The 20,720-nt window shown below is 37.7% G+C and overlaps 1 protein-coding gene across 1 annotated transcript in view; it reads left to right on the plus strand.

The window, feature by feature from the left end:
* Window positions 1-11,245: 11,245 nt before the first annotated feature.
* The window catches only part of HDAC9 (histone deacetylase 9), an 872,408-nt gene continuing 862,933 nt past the window's right edge, over window positions 11,246-20,720 (plus strand). Inside the window, exon 1 of the mRNA XM_044246154.1 lies at window positions 11,246-11,365. Coding sequence (XP_044102089.1) covers window positions 11,341-11,365 — 25 coding nt within the window. The 5' untranslated portion in view covers window positions 11,246-11,340. The remainder of the gene's footprint in view (window positions 11,366-20,720) is intronic.

Consider the following 20,720-nt stretch of genomic DNA (forward strand, 5'->3'; position numbering starts at 1 on the left):
TGCATTTCTGATGCCCAAAATAAGCATCTCAAGGATTTTTCACTATTTTTTTTCTTAAAGGAGTGTTGCAGAGGAACTTAAGAGTGAATGACAGTTGACAGAAGATGTCGTTGCCCGGCAACTGGCAATTTAAATAAATAGGAGCTGATATGATTTACCAACCTGATAAACAGCAAGGACTTTAATACAATCTTAAGGACTGCTACAGATGTTGCATTGAGCTATTTATATGTGTTGATTTGTCTCAGTCTATTTTAATATGTGTGTATATATATATATACATATATATGTGAATATTTTTTCCTGCAGAACTGGAATATGAAAGCAAAGGCTGCATCTCTTCCCCTATGTGACATTAATAGAAGTTGCCTGCAGTAAAATGAGTTGGTTTAGCCCCTTTGTTTTTATGCAGATACTTAGTGTCTAAGGAGGGTTTCTCACTCAGAGGAGATAAATGTCCTGTGGATTGAGTGCAGAGTTTGAGTTCTGAGATTGTATTTATATACTCAGTAATTATTAACTTATTTTGGCAAGTTTTGTTATTTGAAACTTCTCTCCATTTTTTGAAATGGAGTAGGAATTGGTCTTTATTCTTCATAGGAATAATGAGGTTTAATAAGATTGGCTCAGAGTCAGTTGGCTTAATTGATCAGTGTGTTTTGCTAATGGGATCAAGTCTCTTGATCCTGTCATGAGCCGGCTAGCTTCCTGGAGCAGGTCAGTCTTCATTTTGGCTAAAGTCAGCCTACCCGGCCCTCACTGGAAGTCTCTCACACAGTTCCTCTTAGGGATGGTAGGAAACCTGTGACCCATCAGCAATAATAGTGTCACCATCCAGAATATCCTCCTGGCGGGAGTCAGCACTATCACTTTGTATATAAAGAACATGGTGTACTTGAGAAGCAGTCTGTTTAAAATTCTGTCATCTTTTGGGGAATGGAATGTGCTGCATGAAACAAACTACCAACATCCTGTTAGGAGCACAGAGCTTGAGATAACTTGGAGGGTTATTTTAACACTGAAAATAATTTATGGTATGGGAATACAAATACAATTTTTATCACGAAATAGTTGAAGGACACAGCAAGGTAATTTTAAAATTGTTTCTTGACGCTATTTACAATTCACTGAGGTTAGGACTTAGTAAACTTCACAGGAAGGAGGACATGTTGGCCAACTGTACGTGTTTGAATAACATTCAGTACCCTAAAGCTGTATGCCAGCTCTTCTAAGGCACCTTCTCCCTTCTCCCTCTGAAGTCCAGGGAAAGCTTCCAAGGTCTTTTGTGCTTGAGATGTCCTGTTCCTTTTAAGAAATGATGCCTATTAAGCCTACAGTGTTTCCTAGTTCCTGGGCCACTTGCAATGCAGGGGCCCTGACTATCAGAACGATATCTCACATTGGTTGAGCACTGTGCTAAGTATTTTAAATATATTGTTTTTTGTCCCTGTGAGTAGGTCTTAGAGTCAGCAACTTACTGGAAACAAAAGGAAGGTCAGAGTAGTAAAATAATTTCCCTGTGAGAACGCAGTAAGAAAATCAGAAAGGTGCAATATGCATTAAGGTCAATCAGACTGTAAAGCCAGTGCACTTGTTCACCGTATTTCTCTCTCTCTCTTTGTTTTGTTATTTTATTTCTTAATTGTTCATATATGTGGTGGTTCTCATGTTTTAGCTCAGTTAAGAATCATTGTGGAAGCTTGTTAAAAACACTGTTTCTGGGCCTTTGTCCCAAAGATTCTAATCTAGGAGGTTCTTAGATCAGTGCCAAGTATCTGAATCTGTATTTTCAGGGGAGTCCTTGGATCACACCATTGGAGATCCTGGGTGTGAAATTTGTGAGGCAGGAACTATCCGAGCTACCTTCTGGGCTCTGTACTGAACCTTCCTAGTGAGCACCTAGTAGGTACACATTACATTCAAGCATCGTTAAAACTGTTGTTCCTATGTGACATGAACCTGGGTTGAACTTTCCTATTTTTTTTTTTTAAAGATTTTATTTATTTATTTGACAGAAGAGAGAGCAAGAGAGAGCACAAGCAGGGAGCCACAGAGGGAGAGGGAGAAACAGGCTCCCCACAGAGCAAAACTCTGGGATCATGACCTGAGCTGAAGGCAGACACTTAAATGACTGAGCCACCCACATACCCTGAACCTGGATTCATCTTAACCTGAATATAAATGCGAGGTTTGTGTCAGAAAAGTCAGTAATAATTGGTAGGGTAAAGTTCAAGAAATGATTTATTTCTTACATATCCATGTATTCTGGAAATTGAGGGTTTTCCTAAGATATCAGTGTGTATTCAAACAAAGCCTCTGTAGAGAAAGAAAAAGCCTAGGTAAGAAAAGAACCCGAGAGGGAAGGAACCGAGATAAGTCTTAGGTATAAACTATATTTCTTTGGGAGGAGATAAGAAGAAGACAAAGATGGAAGGTGGGAGGTTGGTTCAACTCATTAGTTAAGGGGGGTGTTTCTTCAGAAAGAGGTCAACAAAGTAAATGACTTGTTCAGTTGGAAGAGGCTCTGGAGAAGGCTAGTAGAAAAGAGGGTCAAAGATAGAAAATGAGGAGTAAACGGAATCAGTGACAATGTGTGTATTGATTGGGAAGATAGCCTGCACACCTGCCCAATTCTGGCAGCGGCCCGCGTGGCTCATGGCTCATCCTGTTTCCCTTCTTCATTGTGCGGGGAATTCTGCTGCTGTCATTTCTTCCCCTCAGGTGCTTGTCTGTCTGTGTCTGGAGATACGTCTTGGCTGGCTTAAAATCGAACTGACCACCAGCAATAGATAGAACAGTGGGTAAAATTATTTGTGAAATCCTCCTCAGAATAGGGGGAGAGGCCTTAGAGTCTACTGAAGTTCCCAAAGTAATCTGTTGAAACAATAGAAAAGTTCTTTTTAGAAGGACTTATACAGTGCTAGGGACTATACTTCTTGTTTCCTTTCTGATTTCTACAAAATGATAATGGTTCCTAACTTACTGTTTTTGATATGCTTATGTTTTCCTTTCCATCAATAGCCAAGAAGTGATTTAAAAAATATCTTCGCAACATCAGTCAGTGAAAGATTAAGGTAAATAGCATATATTCACAAGCAAGGGATGACACACTGTATTTCCATAGAATGCGCATTTGCCTTCTAAAAGAAAGAAGCAAAGAAACGAGAAGAGCTTTAGTAATTAGATCCCTGTTGTAACCCTAGTGGAGTGAGAAAGATTAATAGCTGTGCCTCAGAACTGTTCCAGGGTGAGAGACACCGTGTATCGCAGATTCCTCCTGGGATGGAACTTGGCCTGAAGTAAAACGCAGTTCCTATACTAATAATGATAATAATCGTCAACATTTTTGTGACTTTCTCCTTACCGATGACTTTACATTTATTTTTTCCAAGCCTCCCAACGACCTGGTGAGTTAAATAATTCATGTTTAAGCATCTGAGGCTCAGAGAGGTTAATTGACTTCCATACCACCCAGCTAGTGAGACATTTTACATGGGCAATTTGCTGCATGAAGGGATTATCAGATCTTCAAGAGGTGAGTTGCAGCATTAAAGAAATCACAGACATTAAAAAAAAATGTATTCAATATTGAAGTTTGGAAAAGGGAACTGTGTCAATCGAAATTGCAGCGATAGATAAAGGTCTTTTGTGTTTGGCTAGCTGATCATAACCCGTGCCTCCACACTGGCAAGGGAGTAGACCGGGAGCCAGGTTCTTTTAAGCATGCTTGATCGGGCAGTGTTCTGCAGGGAAGGTTATAGTGTAAGAGTTACAAAGCCCTCCTGCTGCCCAGGTATCAGAGGTTGTCTGTTACAAGTTCCTTCACTTCGACTATTACTTCCTTTTCACAATTCTATTTTGGACTTCTGTCTCGCGCGTATTTACAGGTAGACAAAGCTCTTTTTCTAACAACCCTTTTGCCATGACTGAAAAGGAGCCTTGTATGTCCTGCAGTTTCTGGGTATTGTGATTCTAGTTTTAAACTCAAACTGATGATAATGGTGGCTGTGACTCCCCTATTCCCTATTGTCCAAGGAGGGAAGTTGCAGGTAGGGGTTTTTCAAAGATGATCCAATAAAAATCAGTGCAGTAAGAGTTTTTGATAAAATGGTTCTCATTATATAGAAGCCATTTAGGATATGCCTTGGGTACTGGAGTCCCTGGGGCTAAGCCCAATGTTTTGTTTTTTTTTTTTAAAAAAAAACAACAACAAAAAAACAAGCCGTCCTGAGAAAAGGTCTGTTTTATTAGTGCAGGTACTGTAGTTGGCAGAACTTCTTATGGAATGAAATAACCAGCAGACCACTCCTGATTGTGTTATGTATTTTTAGATGTTACCATTGAGTTATATTTATAGTATAGACTACTGAATTCCATCTTAAATATGCAAAATGCATGCATAACTAACCTCCCAAGCTGCATTCCCTGCTCTATATTACACCTACATTGTAGCCTGTGCTTAAATGGCTCTCCTAAAAGTCTTAGAGTGGGGCTTTTTTTTTTTTCCTCTCAAAATGTAAGCACGGAGAATGCATGTGAGATGTGTGGCTCTCTGGGTGACACGTTCTGTTCTTAGCTGTGCTCAAAGGTGAAGTCAGCAAACATCCGGCAAGCAGGTGGGGAGTGAAACCAAGCAGGTGGGGAGTCTTGCATAGGTAACTGCCCAGAGACCAGAATGAACCAAAAGGAGCTGATGTGCCAGTGTTTACCAGTGTGTTTGGTGATTTGGAGCACCCAGTGTCTGCTGTGGTATCAGGTGAGGTTAAATCACGTGACTTTATCTTTAGTGTGGCTCTCGTTATGTCCCTCAGTTTCCCAGTCCTCAGGGTCTCCAGGGTCCTGTTGCTTAAGACAACTTTAAATATCGTCAGGAACATTATTTGTACAGTCCTGCTTCTGTTACTAGAATTGAAGGGGAAAAAGGATTCTTAAGTCTCTATATCCCATTCTCTTATGTCTTGGTGAATAGTGGTTTGGTTATTTTGATAGAATTGTGGAGTTTATAGAGCTTGTCTAATAAAGAAATGGATTTCCTTGAGAAGAGAAAAAGCTGAGGCTAGTAAGGTGAAAAGCTGAACCCTTCCAGAGATCTGAGAAATCACTTAAGTCGAAAAGCCTAGAAAATGACGGTATCTTGGATAATAACGTCACTCATAGGAAAATTTGTTTTTTGGTGTATGGTCCCTTCCCCTGATCCATGAAGGTATCCACCCCATCTGGGTCTAGTCTTCCTAGGTAGTGGCCCAAACTGTAGAGTACTTTTTTTCTGACTCAAATCCAAGAACTTTGTTCTAGTCCTTCAGAGCTCCATACTAAAACATTAAATGATTCTGCCCTAAAGCTAGGCAACTATAGATTCATTTGCTTAGCCCTTCCCCTTTGTCGACTCATTTATCAAGTATTTATTGTGGATCTATATGTTTCAGGTGCTGTGCTAGGTGTGGGGATTACTGAGATGAACACAGTACAACCCCTGAACTGAGGAACATAGTCTTAGGGTGGATAAAAGTACTTGGCTAACATAAGAGAGGTTATTATTATCTAACACCAGGGGTGTCCTTATGGGTATAGTACAAGACACCAGGAATATAGATGAGGAAGCTGACCTTTTACTTGGAGTAGCTGGTTAAGAATTCTCATTGAAGGTGGTCTTAAAGAATTTGGTCCGGGAGGTAACGAAGAGGAGATGTTAGTATCCTGTGCAGAAAGAGGTACTAAAACATGGAAATTTGAGTATGAGTGGTACTACCCAGGATTGATTAGGACACAAAGTCAGCGATGTGCTTCACTAGAGCCATTCAGGTCATGTTTGTGTTGATTATTTGGTGCCTGTGTCTCAGCCGTCCTTTATAATGTTGAACATCATGATAGGCTGCGTGGAGACACAGGACTTATGTGTGAGGCAAAGAAGGAAGGAGAGAAAGTGGGGTGGGAAGAAGAATTATGAAGGAACATGAATACCAAGTGGAGAATATGCAGGTCACTGAATTTTATTCATTCATTCATTCATTCATTCAGATGGTCCCTAGAGGCAGGGATGTCAGACAGAAGGCTTGATAAAGAATCTAAAATGAATAATTACTTGGGGGGCACCTGAGTGGCTCAGTTAGCTAAGTGTCTGACTCCTGGTTTTGGCTCCAGTCATGATCTCAGGGTCATGGGATCGAGCCCTGCATTGGGCTTCTGCCGTTCATTGGGCTCTATGTTCAGTGTGTAGTCTGCTTGAGATTATTTCCCTCTCCTTTTCCCTTTGCCCCCTCCCCCAATGCTTGCTCACTCTCTCTTTCAAATAAATAGATAAATAAATAAATAAACAAAAGCTTAAAAAAATAATTACTTAAGCCAAGGTAGCATTCATTGAAATGGAAAGGAGGGCCCAGATATGGAAGATATTTTTAAGACATTAATGTACTGGCTTTGGTGATTATTTGTGGAAAATGTAAGAATCAGAGAAGTGAAATATAATCTGGGGTTTCCAAAATGAGTAATAGAATGTTTTGTACGTACTTAATTAAGAATTTGTTGAATTAAATGTTGTAGTAAGAGTAATTTTCTAGTGTTTTCCTCTAAAGATAAAATTACAACAGAATTTCACATTCTGAGGCATAAGAGAGAGACTGTGGGTCTGATGATACTCAGTGCCCGGGCACAGTAGGTTTATTAGACCAATAAACTCTCTTACAGTAGATGTTAGGAATTGAGTCAACTCATGGAGCCGACCTACTCTTTAGTGGAATTGAGGCTATAATCATTCCAACTAAGAAAAGAAAGGACCTGCAGATGAATGTAAATGGCTTTGTAGACTGAGCTGTGCATTACAGGTTGCCTTATTTCTCAGAAAGATATTTTAGAGAGATATAGTTTTCGTTAGTTACAAAATTACAAAAGCATTTTTTTATTAACATATGTATTATTTGCCCCAGGTGTACAGGTCTGTGATTCATCAGTCTTACACAGTTCAGAGCTCACCATAGCACACAACCTCCCCAATGTCCATCACCCAGTCACCCATCCCCCCCCACAAAAGCATTGTTTTCTTAGTGACACATTGTCCAAAATAATACCAATTGTCCATAAGGAGAAAAAATATATAGTAAGAAGCTCAGACTGTAGTTAAAAAACCAAAAAAGATTGTGATAGGACTATGAAGTCTAAGGTCATGAAAGCTTAAACTGTGAGAGTTCATGTAGACATTCATTCCAAATTTTCTATTTATTTTGTTGTTTTTTTTGTGACTGAGTTCAGTCTATTCAATGGCTAGAAAGGTTCTTTAATAAAGGAGACTTGTTACTTAATGAGTCATTACTGAAATTGTAATGTATATGTAGACACAATCTTGCTATTTAAGCAGCTCAGCTAGAGTGGCCTGTAATTTGTTGTGATGCTACAGAGAACACTTGGCTAAAAGTCAGAAGACCAGCCCTTCCATATTACCACCTACCTGTCTGTGACCAAATCCCTGAAACTCTCTAAGACTCCAATTCCTCTTCTGTAAAATGGAAATGATAATGGCTTATTAGTATACTCCAAAGGACTGTTGAGAAGTTCAGAAGAGATCATCCTTGGGCAAATTCTTTAGGTCTGTAAGGTTCTGCTGATTTGCCATGTGATTACTATGGAACAGGTAATGGAGGTGGAATGGCTAAAGGACCTATGGAAGCAACCCCACAGTGCTGTTAACGAGAGCACTGTGGGCTGGGGCACTGGAATGTGCTAGTGCTCTCTCTTTCCCTGTCTGCATGGGCAAGCTAGGGCATTGCAGGATGTCAGCCCCTTGGACTTTTGTACCCTCCCAAGATATTATAGCAGTAACTTACTTCTAGGCAGCTGAGCAACTTCCTGTCAGAACTGATCTTTTTGAAGCAAGACTCCTAGTTTCCTATTTTGGATTTGTGTAGCTCAAAGAATAGCTTCAGGAACCAAAATAACCATTCTTGGATCTCAATAGGTAAAAGATTCATAGCAGCAATTTTGCTCTTGCTGTGCTTGTGTTTATCTCCTTAAATGTTCATGTATATATTTTTACAGCATGGACAAATTAATGTGCAAATTAATTGAAACTATTAATTGAAAGCAAGTATCTGCTTGGATAATTTGTACTCACAATCAGTATTCCTTGCTTTTTTCTTCTTTTTTTCATTTATCTACCCACTTGAAGGCCAGTTTCCTATTATTTCCACATCAGGCTTATCGTAAGAATGGCTAATGTACTACGGGAAAATTTCCCCATTCTAAGAAAACAGTGTGTTTCTCTGTGGCTCATTTGGATAAAGAAGTATAGCAAGATTTAAGAATAAATAGCCCATTCTCCTTGACAGATTTTCTCTCACTGACTCCTCTTACTTTTCTAAGCAGCTTAAAAACTGTCCTAATTTGTGTAGAATTCTGTATCAGTTTTGTCCCTAAAAGGTGTAAACAAGGCTGTTAATCTGTTGATTTTGTTGGCCAGGAGGGGAGAGAAGTTTCTTTCTTTCTTTTTTTTTTTTTTTTTAAGGTTTTATTTATTTATTTGACAGAGATCACAAGTAGGCAGAGAGGCAGGCAGAGAGAAAGGGGGGGGGGGGAAGCAGGCTCCCTGATGAGCAGAGAAAGCCTGACCCTGGGATCATGACTTAAGTCAAAGGTAGAGGCTTTAACCCACTGAGACACCCAGCTGCCCTGGAAGAGAAGTTTCTTTAGTTGATGATGTGCGTGTATGTGCATACACACATTTACACTCACACGATGCATGTATGTATAAAGGATGGATACTCCTGAAACATTTTAGGAAAGATTTTTAAATGACCATAGTTCAGTTACACAACTACTATAGTCATCATGATAATTTTGGTTTAATGTGGCTCATCGGGAATGGAGATGCAGTAAGTGGAAACTAGTATGTATCAACATAGAAAATGCATATTTTCTTTTTACAGTATTCAGATAACAAGACTTTCATAATATTAGAAGAGTATGTCATGATTGGGCAGTTATTAGCATGGCTGAATGGCAGAGAGAGTAGTTTACATTTTAAATATTTAATGCTATTTGGGAAGTCAAATTCATATTTCCATCAGAGATGCATTTTGCAAGTCAGGTCTAGCACTGTGAAGGCAAAACCCAACAATTATGTAACTAGCCATGAATCAGCATGTCATGGACATTTGTTATGTATGTTTGGGGAAATAAATGGCAGGTGTGTGGAAAAGAAGTAACTTTTTCATTTTATTTTATTTAAAGATTTTATTTATTTATTTGAGAGAGGCAGTGAGAGAGAACATGAGAGGGAAGAAGGTCAGAAGGAGAAGCAAACTCCCTGTGGAGCCAGGAGCCCAATGCGGCACTCGATCCCTGGATACCGGGATCATGACCTGAGCTGAAGGCAGTTGCCCAACCAACTGAGCCACCCAGGCGCCCTTAGATTGGTGGATAAGTAGCAAAACTTTGGCTTTACTCTTATCCCAATTGAACTTTTGGAAATTGTTGGTTAAATTGAGTTGTATTTGTACATAAACAAGTATTAGTTGAACACAGTGATATTATAGATTAAGACTTTTTTTTTAAACACAGACTAACTCAGCCCCTGATGGAAGAGAAGAGGGTATCAAGAGCATTTATGAAATATGTCAGACTGCAGTGTAAAAAAGTAAAAATGTCAAAATCTTCAAAGACCACATTCATTAATTTTAAAGTCTATAAATTCATATCTCACTCAATTTCAATTTTGGTTTTATTACCTTTTAGTTATGAAGTAGATGATACCTCATTTTTCTCACCCATAAAGGGAGGGGAGATTTACTAGTCTCTATTAACATGGTTGACATGAAAATGGTATTAAAATGGCAATGTGTCTGCAAGTACTCTGTGACTCTAAAGAACTATACACATGAGTGTTACTACTTTAAAATATGATATTGACATCTTTTCATTTCAAAGCCAGTGTCACTATGCTTCTGCTAATACAGAAATCAAAAGAGTTTTCTGCTTTTCATTTTTCATCTTTTTTTGGGGTAGAAATACTGGTTTTTCATCAACATGGAAATTCAGATTCTTAAAATAATGCTATCAGTGTAATTAGGTGCAAATAAGTAAAAAACAAGCACATCACTGTCATTTTTGAAGGAGACTTATAAAAGTATACATTTTATTGTTACTAAATTTGAATACATTTCCAGGACCAAAGATAAGATGAGAATTAGCCTGCTTAGCTGATGACTCCTGCTTAACTGTTTTAGTTACTAGCCTATTTCTATGTAGAGACCACTCAAAGTATGATAGGTGTTCATGATGATGTTATATAGTTCTTCAAAGGAAGTATGTATTTATATCCTTCTTTATACATTTGGGCAAAAATAGTAATAACACTTTCAAAATACTGATGGGAAATTAAGTCCCAATAAATATGTTGGATCCTCAAGAGAAAGAAGTACAATTCTCAGTCTTACAGCATTCTTTCTATAAAAATAGTGCAATTGGGATATACTATTTTAGTAAGAAACTCATTAAGTACAATTTTAAAGCCTTCTTCTTCCTCTTCTTTTTTTAAACTTTGACATTCCAGTAAACTGTGAGGAAAATGTCCTTCCATTTGCTTTTCCTTTGCTGAAGTATCTAAAAGTGAGACTACATTCAAATTAAAAGCTGAAAGTCCCTTAAATTCCTTTCAAGAAGTCCATCCTGTAAGTGCCACTCCTAGAAGGACTATGGCTGTTACTACTTCTGGCTGGAACAAAATTACAAAAGATTTCAAGAAGAAATGGAAATTATAATAGGGAGTTTCTCTCACTCTTACAGTTCATGACCTACTTGGTCCTTAATTTGATCCATTACATTCTTTTCACTAAGAACTCCTGTCCCTAGAAGGAAATCTTTGACAGTGATGTTTAATCATACTGTGCAATGAGACACTTACATCCAAATTCCAAAAGATATTTTTAATTTGTATAGTAATGATAACAGCAAACAAATTCAAGTGAATAGTATACAGGAAACTAATTATAATTTTGGGAAGTGCTTTCTTCCTCACAGATTCCTTCCATGCCTATCATATTCCTTGATATTCTTGATATTTCTGTGCTTTAAAGCATGACTGGTCAATTTGCTTTTTTATGGATGAAGACGTATGACCCTGGGGAGGTTGGTATGACTGCCTCAAAGACCCACGGCCCCCCTGGGGTTGAGCTGAGATGCAAAGCCAGTTCTCTGTCTTCCGATGTGGCTTGACAAAACCTGTATCATACACATCTAATTTTTTTGTCCATTCTAGGTTTCTCCTCTGCCAGCCCCTCCCGGACCAACACTGACTGCTAAGGGAAGGTTGTGAGTCTGCAGCCCGTCTTGTTCGTCCTTCTCCAGAGTCCCATGATGAGCTCGCCAGTGCAGCCTGGTCAGTCTGGTTCCTTCTTAAACTATTAACAGATTTTATATGAAAGACATTGCTTTGTGTTGCTTCAAAGCAATCAGTTTAAGTCATGAAAGGACTTTTTTTCCTGACAAAGATTGGTTAATATGATGAATTTTGAATTTTATATTCTATAGCTAATCCTCTGTTACATAACCCGGTTTGCTTTCCAGGCACTAATTTCATTTGCATTGTTATCTGAGCACCAGGCTTTAATCCTTCTGCTCCTAATGTAGCATTGGATTGGATTTTGTGACGTTATTAATATTTATTAAATATGATGTAGGCATCTAATTCACACCCATAGTCTTTCTGACCTAATACGTGTCTGTATGCTTTTAAATTGTGCTGTGGGGCTTAGAAAGCAGCTCGTGGATTTACACCTTCTCCATTTTTTTGACACACAGGAAGGATATCTCTCCTCCCTGGCCTTCTTTGCCACCACTCCTGTTTCCTATATATGTATTTAATTATAATCTCGACACCTGCTTCCTCTGAGTCTAGTGTAATATGTGGCTCATTTAGTGTTGTGATAAGCAGAGCCAACACCCATTCCTGTAGGAACAGAGTGTCACTTTTGGAGCAAACATAATTCAGGTCTCAGAATGACGGAGTAGGGTTGGATATCATGAGTTAATCATGGATAAATTGTAAAAAGAATTTTCTGCTTGGATCATTATAGGATAATTTATTTCTATTTCTATTTTCTTCTTTAAAAAAAAATAACCCTTTTAGTGTGTTGATATCCTTGAGTTATCCAACTCCCAAGGTTGAAACTGGTATAATATTATATTCAGGATTTACAAAAGGAAACCTTTTGCCAAGATTTTCGATCCATGGAGTGCCACGCCCAGATATGTTGCTCTGATATTCCACTGTCTCATCAACCTTTCCTCACATTCTCAGCGGGCTGCCTGCCAGCTTGTAGGTTGAATATGGAACTGGAAATTATTGTAGGATAGAATTGTGACTGTTGATTCCAAGTGACATAGTAAAGATATTCCAGAGTTTTTAGTTAAAGTCACTATTTGTAATTGGCATTGTCCCCTGAGTAAACAGTTGAAGAGTTGCCTAGGCTGTTTGTCTCTGAGTCCCCGTAGCCCAATGGTTCTCACACATTAACATCACTGGGAGGTCTTGATAAAAATTAGCCACATCCCCGTAGTTTTTGATTCAGAATGTCTAGGGTGGGGCCCTAGAATTTCATGTTTTACTGGTTGTCCCGAGTGATGTTATTTGCCTGGAGACTGTACTTTGGGAACCACTGATCTAGCCTGCTATACTTGTTCCTTCCCCTGCTGCTCTCTGCCCCACCTGCACCCCATAGACAGCCCTGTGGGGGAGCTATATTGCTTATCACCTTTGTAGCATACTGTTATTATCCTTTCTAGTAAGATTAACATAAGTTCTTAATCTATTAAATCTACTAACTTAAAATGTTTGCATTTTATATTTGTATATATTGCATTTTAAATATAATTTTATTTTAAATTTAATGTTTCAAAATGGCATAATTTTAAAAAGTCATTTAATTTAGAACCATTGTAGTCAAATATCTTTTCCCCCCTTTTCTTGCGATGGAATGTGTTGAAAAACCATACAAAAATGAGTAGGAACAAATTGGCTAAGTACAGAACTGGCAGAAAACTTCCTTCATTTCTGGAAATTATGATCTAAAATTTATATAGGAGTTTGTCTTTAATTCTCCAGACCGGAAAATAGACTTTTTACATATTTAAAACAATGGTGTCATGTCCCTTCATTCTCCACCCACCTCTATCATATCCTCCCCATACTGTCGGTTTACCTCCCATACTGGCCTCACAGAAGAGTGATGGGGCAGACTGAATGATGAGCCAATAGAATTTATGTCAGTGACAACAGTTATATCCAAGCGAAACATTTGAAACAGCAACTTTACCAAGATATGTAATCTTGAAATGGACCAAAAAATGCAGATGCCATCATGGCTAATGAAGGATAAAACTAGACAGGAAAAATTTGGATCCAAATTATAATTACGCTCATTTTATGAAAATCACTTTTAAAGAGTGCAAGTGTAGCAATTTCAGTGTCTGTTTAGTTTATTTACCGTTTGTCTAACACCTTTACACCTGGCCCCACTCGTCTGTAATGAGAAACACGTAATCCCATTAACGACATTATTGTAATGGTTAGATTTCCAATTTAGGCCATCAAAGCCTATCTAAAGGTAGCTAGCTTGCAGTGAATACAGGAATATTTTGACAACCTTAGTTAAAGAAGAGAGTCAGTAGTATGTAATAAATATTTTTAAATGTTACATGCTTGGGACGCCTGGGTGGCGCAGTTGGTTGGACGACTGCCTTCGGCCCAGGGCGTGATCCTGGAGTCCCGGGATCGAGTCCCACATCAGGCTCCCAGCTCCATGGGGAGTCTGCTTCGCTCTCTGACCTTCTCCTCGCTCATGCTCTCTCTCACTGTCTCTCTCAAATAAATAAATAAAATCTTTAAAAAAAAAAAATGTTACATGCTTAAAGAAAAGTGGACCCAAGAACAGAAAGATAAACAGGGTAGAGAAATATTTATACTTAATGTGAACTATGGGCACCTTAGAGGATTTCTCAGGTAGGTCCATATCACATCTAATTTCATTCTAAAAGTTGTGTTTTTTTGGAATGTTGGTGTAAGGGTGATACCACTTTTAGTTTTCTTGGCTGATGTGTGGAGAAGGGTGAGATTTTTGTTGCTATTGAGATAACTGCTGAAAAGGTAAAGCATACTGGGCAAGAAAGCTACAGGCATGGTGTGGGTATGTAAGGGGCCAGTGGTCGGAAGTAACGTTACTGAACTTTGTGTGGTAAAAGAGAGAAGGAAAACAGAGCGTGCATATACCTAACCCCTCCGGAGGGAGAAGAAACAGACATGGTTAAAGGGGATTTGTTAAACTATTTGTTAAGTTAAATAGAAGTCTTATTGTCTACCCAGCATAGATTGTTTTGTAGAAAGTGGACATGAATCCTTGCTTCGAGGTCCATATGGAGGAGGAGGGAATAGGATGTATAGCTCAACTTTTTATATTCAGGATGATAACCTGTAGCATTTTTTTTTAATTTAGAGTTTCCATATATATAAAGGTATTGTAGTATGTAAGATGGACAAATTTTTTGGACTCTTTAAAAAAATATAAAGTAGGCGCCTGGGTGGCTCAGTGGGTTAAGCCGCTGCCTTCGGCTCAGGTCATGATCTCAGGGTCCTGGGATCGAGGCCCGCGTCGGGCTCTCTGCTCGGCAGGGAGCCTGCTTCCTCCTCTCTCTCTGCCTGCCTCTCTGCCTGCTTGTGATCTCACTCTGTCAAATAAATAAATAAAAATCTTTAAAAAAAAAAAACACATAAAGTAAAATAATACCAAATACTTAGATTAATTCTGTATATGCCCGATATTGACTCACAAGTGGTAAAATTTGACAGTTGAAATCAGCATTTCCTTCAAGAATATTGATCTTATAATATGAAAATACCCTTTGAGGCTGCTGTTTAAATCAGGAAGTTCTTGCCAGCCATGATATTTGTTCAGTTAGGAGAAGGGAAAAAGTGGGTGATAAATGAGACAACTACTGAGTGAAGTTCATTGGACGTTAGAATCGCTAAAGTTTCCCTGAGTACTTTTTAAAAAATATTCTGCTATATTGAGAGCAGCATACAGAGGTCTTAATTCTGTTTGGGAAGTTTTTATGAATGAAATACGAATTGAGGGATGTCATAGCAAATGGGCCAGGTGGGTGGGAATCTTTTCTATATATTACAAATGCAAACTATGATTGAGACCTGAAATGCACTTTGCCTACGTAAAAGAAAATGTTCTGGCCATAAACATGAAAACATTGTTCTGCTATTATTAGCCTGTATCTTATTGTGCCATATATATTCTACTGGTGAGAAATAACCTAATCTTTTGATTTAGAAAAAGTGTTTTTCTTACATATTCTTAAAAAAAGAAAAGAAAAGAAAAGCTATCGAAAAAGAGACTTAAATTGCCCTGAGGCAATCACCATCCGTTTGTTTTGCTTTTGTTCTGCCAAGGGCTCTAAGGAGTTATTGTGCACCAGAAAAATAGACTCACTCCAGTTATTCCAGAAATTCTTTAATAGTCAGTGCTTTGGACAGAGTATTTATGTTTGTCTTGAAAATTGGTTCGGGGATCGTGTGAATTCTTGTTTTCCCCATAAAACTTCTCCATCCCTGTTCAATTATAGTTGATATCAAGTACTAAATATTGCTGTCTTGATCATGTATTCAGTCAAACAATGAGTGCTGATTTTTGAATATAGAATTCACTGGTTTTTATTTTAATCTTGGTGCCTCAATAATGTTCTAAGTTAGAGCACTGGGTGTTGCTTTTTGGGCACTGAAGAGCTTGAATGGAGGGAGGACTGTCTGGATGAGACTGGCAGCTAGCTGCGTCAGTTGCGATAGTCAGTAATTCAAAGCTCATCAAGCATTTTGTGCCGGGCTCTGTGTTACTCAGTACGGATGCAGAGTGCTAAATCTTGGTCTGCCCTTGTGGACAGCACTCTTTAGTGGGAGACACAGACGAGTAAGTAGTTTTGGTCCATTCAGCGTATTATTTTAATAAATATAGGAACAGAAGTTAATTTCCTTTGTACAGCAGTGTGGATGACATTTCTAGTAATTTAATTTTTATCAGGATTGCCAAATCCCAGAAGGAATGATTTTAGGGCTCATCTAATCTAGAGTTTTCCAAACATGTCAGTTAATAAATATCACATGGGACTCTTATTTTAAATACAGATTCTCAGACTCCTCCCCTAAAGAGAATTATGCTGTTGACTTGGGTAGAGGGTACTAGATAACAGATTGCATAATGCTCTTCACTGTGACTTGGCAAAGTGTGGAAGTGTTTTTTAATCTGTCTAACAAACACTATAATTTCTCACTTGGAGACTCTAGAAAAACCAAAAATACATCATTAAATCCTATCTCAATGTAGAAATACGTATTTCTCTTGTGAGCTAATGTATAACTCAGTGATTTTGCTTTCTGCTAAGTGAAAAGCTAGTGCTATTGAAAACTCTAGGAGGTAATAATTTGTGGGGAAATTCTCTTGCCTTTATATGTATTCTCTGCTGTCCAGGCCATCCTGTTTTGTTTATTTTTTAAGATTATTTATTTATTTATTTGACAGAGAGATTGCAAGTAGGCAGAGAGAGGGGAGGAAGCAGGCTCCCTGCGGAGCAGAGAGCCCGATGTGGGGCTCGATCCCAGGACCCTGGGACCATGACCTGAGCTGAAGGCAGAGACTTTAACCCACTGAGCCACCCAGGCTCCCCAAGGCCATCATGTTTTTATGTGGAGGTGACCCAAAGATATAGATAGAGGACATCCCCCATCCCAAGTCAAAACTGATTTTCATCTTTTTTAACCTAGATCAGATTTTTAGTATGATCCCAAGAATATAGAAAACATAACTTAAGCCTGGACATTTTTAAGAGTGAATAAATAAAAGCTGCATCAACCTTAGAATAATTCCAGCATGACTTTTACTTTTGATGGATCTAATTTGTATAATGTAATTTTGACAAAAATGTAGCCAAAGGAATTTTTTGAAACATAGAACACAATGTGTGTGATGCCTCTTGATCTTGGGCAATGCTGTGGCCTTGTGGGCATCTACGTGACTTTGAATAGTAGAGCTGCTATAGCTCTTGCAAAATCCTGTAACATTAGTTTTCAAAGCCCTTGTATAAAGGTAACTAATTTCTCTTTTCTTCACCATTGTGAGAACACTTATAACAATCATTCCACCCGTATGGAGTGAGAAGACTGGGCTTATACAAACAGAAGTTAAGGTTTGTGGGAAGATCTAATATTCTGTTCCTTTTCTCATTGCCAAATGTTAGGCAAAAATTAATTGAGTTTTCCCTTTATGCTTCTGTTTTGCTAAGCAGCTGCATTCTCTTATAGAAATGTAGTAGATTTAACTTGTGATCAAAAAGTTCTTTGAAATATAAATTGTTATGGAAATGCTAAGTAGTATAAACAATTTGAGGGCAAGCATTAATAAAAGCTTCACTGCAAGCATTTTTAAAGAGGACTAATAAAAGTTTCACGGTTCAATTAATACAGCACAACATTGGGTTTTCTAGAAGCATATGGGGCCCAGAAGACCTGCCCCTGTTTTTAAAATTTACGAACTCTTTAATGATTCACCACTTTTACTCCAGTGCATTGCCCACTGTGGTGCCATTTAGTCCTTAAGTAGGGAACTAAAACCAGGACAAAGCTACAAACAAATATCAAAATGTCCAAGTGAGTATTTTCTCTACAGTTCGTTCATACTATGTTACTGTAGAAAATGAATGGTAAATGAAATAGAGTCATAGGACAAGTGAAGTAGGTTATGGCTTTCCCGGATGAGTCTGACCAGTTGGCTTTTTAATGAAATAATAGGTCAAATCCCATTTCAATAAGCTCCATATAACTAAAACATTTTCAGTCTCCCAGTTAATTATTTATTTCAAGTTGTGTTCAAGAAGAATATTCTATATCAGTCTCTTAAAGGTTTATAACAGAATATGATGGGAGTACAATATTGGTGGGAAATAAGGAAGGTTAAATGTATTAAATATTATTTTGGGTTTTCTTTGACTACTTTAACTTTGTAATTAACTGACTCATTCTTTTGCTATTGCTAATTCTGAACTTCTCAATCTGATATTCAAGTTTGAAACATAAACCAGAGAGAGCATTTTATTTATTCTCCAATTCCGAGGCACAAATCTTTTACCAAAATGTTCAATTTAAATTTATTTTGTGCATTTATTTCTTCTCAACTTTACTTTTTACAAATAATGTTGGTGGGTAATTCAGTTTATATAATTCTTATTATGTCCATTATATAATTCTTACTGTGTCCATAGCACTGCTAAAGGAATCCCCATAATGTAGTTCAAACAGAAAAGAAGGTTCTTTCTTCCTCACATAAAGATGAAAAAGACTTTCCTGAGTGGCAGGCTCGTGGTGATTCTAGTGGTGATTCAGGCCCCAGACAGTTTCTGACTTGTGACTTGCCTTCTGCTTTTGGATTCCAAGGTCAATGTACATCTCTAGATCAAGCTGATGGAAGGGAAATGGAAGAAGTGGGTTTATGTGGATGTTTCCATAGGCACACCCACATGTCTTTGGGTTGAATTTAGTCACCTAACCCCACCTAACTACAGAGGAGACTAGGAAAAGGAGTCTAGCACTGGTCTAGGAAGAGGAGGAAACATGTTTGGTGAGAATAGCTGGCCAGCTCCTACCCCATTCGTCTTGACTATTTACACCTGGGAGTGCAAAGCCAGCATTGCTTTCAAGAGGTAGGAGTATTTCATAATGTACTCTTGACAAACCCTGTGAGTCAAAAGCTAAGTATTATTCTTAAAGAGATAGAAACAGTGAAATTAGAGAAAAATCAGCTTTCTACATTTTCTAAGAGATGGTTAAGGAAGCCTTTCTTTGTGAATAATGTGAAAGAGTGAAACTGTGTAGCTACTGGAAAATTCAAGTTCTTGTTGTTAGTGGAACCTTCCAGAAAATGGGAATAATATGCATAGTATAGAATATTATATGTCCTTAATTAGTGTATAAAAGTCATACCAGCTGCTGCTGAAGGCTGTGTGCAGAAGGGAAAAGTCACGTCAGTTTATCTGAAATTATAGTTAAATATATGCTGAGGAAGAAGTAATTTAATAGTCCCCATTCTTAACATTTGCTCTTCATTGCATATTTGCATCACATTTTTGAACAACTTTGTAGTTTCAAATATTATGATGAAAATCTAGGTCAAATAGGCAGTGGTTGATAAACACTTGTTTTACACTGATTTTTCATGAGGACAATTATAAAACAATGCTAGACTTTAGTTTTGAAGATCCAAGAGCAAATATTAGTACCTCCACAAAACACAAGGTCAACCTTTTGTTTATAACAGGATATTGGCCTTTACAGAATTTTCTTTTTCTGTGTATACTTTGGGGTTTGCTGTTAATGATATCAGGGTTGTGCATGTACATTTGTGTGTGAGATTGTTTTGCAATGTTATAATAAGTCTTAGGGAATATAGAGGTATGTAGGACCATATAAGTTCCACTAAATACTCAAATGCTTTACTTTCTATGTTTTTCTATTGATTTAATTTTTAATTGGTTATCTTTTAAGAGTGTCAGTGTACAGAGCAGTCTTCTCCATTTATAATTTATTAGTTCTAATTTGTTATAGGGTTAGAAAGCAAAGAACCATGTTAAATAAAATCGTTAGTAAGATAAGAATAAATTCTTTAAGTTCTGAAGAAATGCACAGTGTTCTCTGTTATGAGCAAAATGTTTCTTTTTTCTTAAGTATTGCAATTACATTTTAATTATCTCCCATCCTCTTTATTTTCTTGGTTCTTTCTATCTTTGTTATATAGATTCATAAAATACTGAGTTTCTGAAAAAAAAAAATCCCGAGTTTCTAATAGGTGAGCGATTATTATGGCTTTGATTTTTTTCATGCCTATCCTTGCAAATAATGATCAATACCTTTTATCTACACGTGTCTCATATGTAGATTTGTACGTTGCTTCAGAGGTACTTTAATACACCCCCAAAAGAGACTTGTGACTTAATTGATTGGTGAGTATTTCCTTAAACTCTTATATTGATTTATAGAGAGTAGAAGAACTCTGAGGTGGTCTATGAAATTGTTTTAAGTCTTTTTTCATGATTACTTTCGGGGATTTGATTACATGAAGAAAGTTCTTTCCTCTTACAGTGGGTGGTTGCTCCTCAGCGGGCATGGCTTAATTAACCTTATCTCCCAGACTCTTCACTTCCAAGAAGAGTTTCTCTTTGTATTGATATTAGAGTTCATTGGCAACTGGCCTGGCTGGGGAATTTCCTTTGAAGTTGGAATTTGCCCTAATAATTTTGCCCTCTTTGGAATTCTGTGAGTCATAAGAGAGGGCAGATAATCCTAGGGTAACCTATGCAGGCGCTCATCTTTTAACTTCGACCTCAGAGAGAGATGTTCTTTAGAAAGAAATGCTGAAATGACATAGGTACAAAGTATTAAGAAAAACCCGGTAATGGGTTTGGATTTTCTGAGAATATAAACATGTTAAATGACAGCTGGTGATACCTGGGTCTTTTGTTACAGGAAAGGCTGTTGGATTACCTCACTTGTTTTTTTTGATTCTGAGATTCCAAATGCTTTCTGCAGATCTAAGACTGCTGTACAAATGGATAAAGCCAGAACTTTACTAGAACCCCTCTTTTTAGACTCTTTATCTGGTAGGAAAAAAGTATAGGAAGTCATTGTA

The sequence above is a fragment of the Neovison vison genome, chromosome 4 (genome assembly GCF_020171115.1).
Source record: "Neovison vison isolate M4711 chromosome 4, ASM_NN_V1, whole genome shotgun sequence".
Lineage (NCBI taxonomy): Eukaryota > Metazoa > Chordata > Mammalia > Carnivora > Mustelidae > Neogale > Neogale vison.